Here is a 2,707-nt window from a genome sequence, read left to right as displayed (position 1 = left end):
ACGAAGAAGAAGTGGCCGTGGCCGAAGCCCGGCGGATTCGAGATGCCAAAGTCGCTGACGCACGCGCGGAGCCAGACCCGCGGCGCCCAGGCGCGCTCGTGCGCGCGCGCGTCCGCGGAGGCGCGCCCGAAGAGCTCGAGCCGGCACGACAGCTCGACGGAGCCGAAGGAGAGCAGGCCCGGGCCGACGACGGCCGCCAGGAGCTTCGTCAGCAGCAGCGCGAGCAGGTCGGGAAGGACGAGCAGCAGCGCCGCCGTCGCGACGAGCCACGCGGCGCAGGCCGCCGCGGCGCCGAGGGGCGGCACCATGTTAGGCGGCGTTTGAATTAGGATTCCCGCTCTAGTCTACCATCGCGCGCGCGGCGCACTCCGAGCTGCAACTTGGGCAGCTAAAACTTTCATTGGCCGAGAAGCCCCGGTCCTCCGCCTCACGGAACAGAGTTAAGATAGCGTGGGGAGGTCTGGGGATTGTTTTTTTTTGTGGGTGGGCGCCGCCGGCGGCCGCCCGGCTCCTCGGCCCGACGGGACTATGGCGAGTCGAGGTCGACGAGCTTCGGCGTCGGCGACTCGCGGCCGCCGCCGCCGTAGCCGGCGACGGGGTCGTAGGCGACGTTGCCGTTCGTCGGCAGGGGCACGACGCCCCCCCCGTGCTGGGCGTTGAGCACCTTGAGGAGCGTGTCCATCTGCGCCTGGAGGTTGTCGAGGCGCGCCTCCACGTTCTTGCGCTCCTGCTGCCGCTCCTCGTAGATCTGCGCGATGTTCGGCGCCTTGTGGTGCGCGTGGTGCTCGCCGGGGTGCGCCGGGTCCTCCTCCTCCTCCTCCTCCTCCTCCTCGTCGTCGACCATCTTCTCGAGGAGCACGGCGACGACGACGTTGATGAGCACGACGCCGTTGATGAGGATGAACGAGATGAAGTAGCCCGCGGCCAAGCCCGGCGACTGCTCCATGAGCGGCCGCGCGATGGCCTCGGACCAGGACTCGCCCGTGAGGACCTGGAAGAGCGTGTAGAAGGACTTGAGGAAGTTCCCGAAGTACTCCTGGCCGAAGGTGTACTGCGCGCGGCACTCCGTGAGGAGGCCGTAGCCCGGCGCGTCGCCCTTCTCGCACATGATGGGCGGCGGGCTCTCCGTGAGCGGGTCCCACTGGCCCTCGACCTTGGAGAGGAAGGCGCAGGACGCGGGCCCGCCCGTGTCGCCGCAGGGGTAGTTGTGGAAGAACTCGTAGCCCAGGATCGCGTAGATGCACATGACCAAGGTCAGGATGAGGAACGCGTTCATGACGCCCGGCATCGCCTTGCCCAGCGACACGACGATCTTGTTCAGCGACTTGACGCGCTTGAAGAGGCGGAAGACGCGGAAGGCGCGCATCATGCGCAGGTAGCGCAGGGGCGAGTCCGGTGCGAGCAGGCCCGCGACGTCGAGCACCGTGATCGACACGGTCACAAAGTCGAAGACGTTCCACGAGTCCTTCCAGAACTTCCAGAACCAGGAGCTGTACATGTTGAGGAAGAGCTCCATGAGGAAGATGACGAAGAAGAACATCTCGAAGCGCCGGAAGACGCGCACCTCGTACTTCGTGTTGCCGTTGATCGCGATCTGCGCCTCGATGATGTTCGTGATGAAGTTCGCGAAGATGAGCATGGCGACGCCGACCTGGACGTAGATGTGCTGGTAGACGAACTCGGCGTCCTCCTGGTAGTAGCGCCAGTTCATGGGGTGCGCGTGCGCGTGGTGGGGCTCGTCGCCCTCGGCCTCGTCCACCGCGAGGCCGTCGGCGCTCTCCGCGAGGACCTTCACCGAGTTCTTGCCGAAGCCGAAGAGCTGGGAGCTGCGCTGGAGCATGGTCATGGCGATGGCGCCCTCGCGGAGCTCGCGCTTCTCCGTCTTCCGCTTCTTCGCCGCATTGATGGCGGCGCTCGCCATGGGGTCGCGGGGGGCAGCCGCGGACGTCCGCTGGGTTGGGCGAAATCAAATAGGCGGCGGCGGGTCGGCGGGGACGCGGAAGCACCGGAACCGCCGCGCCCCGGTGCCCGAAGGTGGAGGCGCCGGCGAGGTCCGGGAGGCCGCGGGCTGTGCGCTGGGCGACGTCGCACGCCGGCTAAGTTTAGAGCTTACAAGGCCGCTAGATATCGGTGAACGATAAATGGTCGGCCAATGTTGGCTGAAAAGAATCTGCTAAAAATTAAAGTGAATGGTTAAGTGCACGGGAGCTGCCCCGGCAGCGCCGCCAGCTTCGGCCGGGGCCGAAACGACGTGCCCGGAGAGCGGCGCCGTCGCGTCGCGGCATGCGCCCGCCGAGAAGACCGGCATAAACACGTGAACGACCATGCCCGACTCGGCGAGCTCGAGCCAGGAGTCGTCGGACGACGACTTCGACGAGGTGAGCGCGAACGCGCGGCGCGGGTCGTCGCTCCTCGTGCCCCTGGCGCCGTCGCCGCCGCCGCCGTCGGCGCAGCGCGCGGCGTCGCCGAATAAGTCCTTCAAGAAGCGCACGACGGTCATGCTGCAGCAGACCGAGGTCGACGACGAGGACTTTGAGAAGAACCAGAAGAAGGCGTCCGCGGCGTCCAAGGCCGCGCCCGCGGAGAAGCCCCAGCGGCGGAGCTCCATCTACCGCGACGACGGCAAGGCCGACCTGCGGGCCGTCGTGCGGCTCATCAAGGCCTGCAACCTCTTCTCCAAGGGCTTCGGCGCGGACGACGCCGCGGC

General features: G+C 67.3%; 2 protein-coding genes across 2 annotated transcripts in view; one reads left to right on the top strand and one right to left on the bottom strand.

Annotated features, from left to right (window-relative positions):
- Positions 1 to 958: 958 nt before the first annotated feature.
- On the bottom strand, positions 959 to 1,414 carry AURANDRAFT_16621 (hypothetical protein; the record flags this gene model as incomplete). The annotated part of the gene is made up of 1 exon (XM_009035481.1): positions 959 to 1,414. A coding segment is annotated over one exon (456 nt), but the record flags the coding sequence as incomplete, so codon positions are not given.
- Positions 1,415 to 2,324: 910 nt separating this feature from the next.
- Positions 2,325 to 2,707, top strand: part of AURANDRAFT_61754 (hypothetical protein) — a gene marked incomplete at both ends in the record, with an annotated part of 2,422 nt that continues 2,039 nt past the window's right edge. The window contains one exon of the mRNA XM_009035709.1: positions 2,325 to 2,645. Within this exon, the coding sequence (XP_009033957.1) occupies positions 2,325 to 2,645 (321 nt within the window). The remainder of the gene's footprint in view (positions 2,646 to 2,707) is intronic.

Source organism: Aureococcus anophagefferens (genome assembly GCF_000186865.1).
Source record: "Aureococcus anophagefferens unplaced genomic scaffold AURANscaffold_3, whole genome shotgun sequence".
Classification (NCBI taxonomy): Eukaryota; class Pelagophyceae; order Pelagomonadales; family Pelagomonadaceae; genus Aureococcus; species Aureococcus anophagefferens.
Note: the sequence above shows the minus strand (reverse complement) of the source record. Positions and strands in the feature narration are given on the sequence as shown.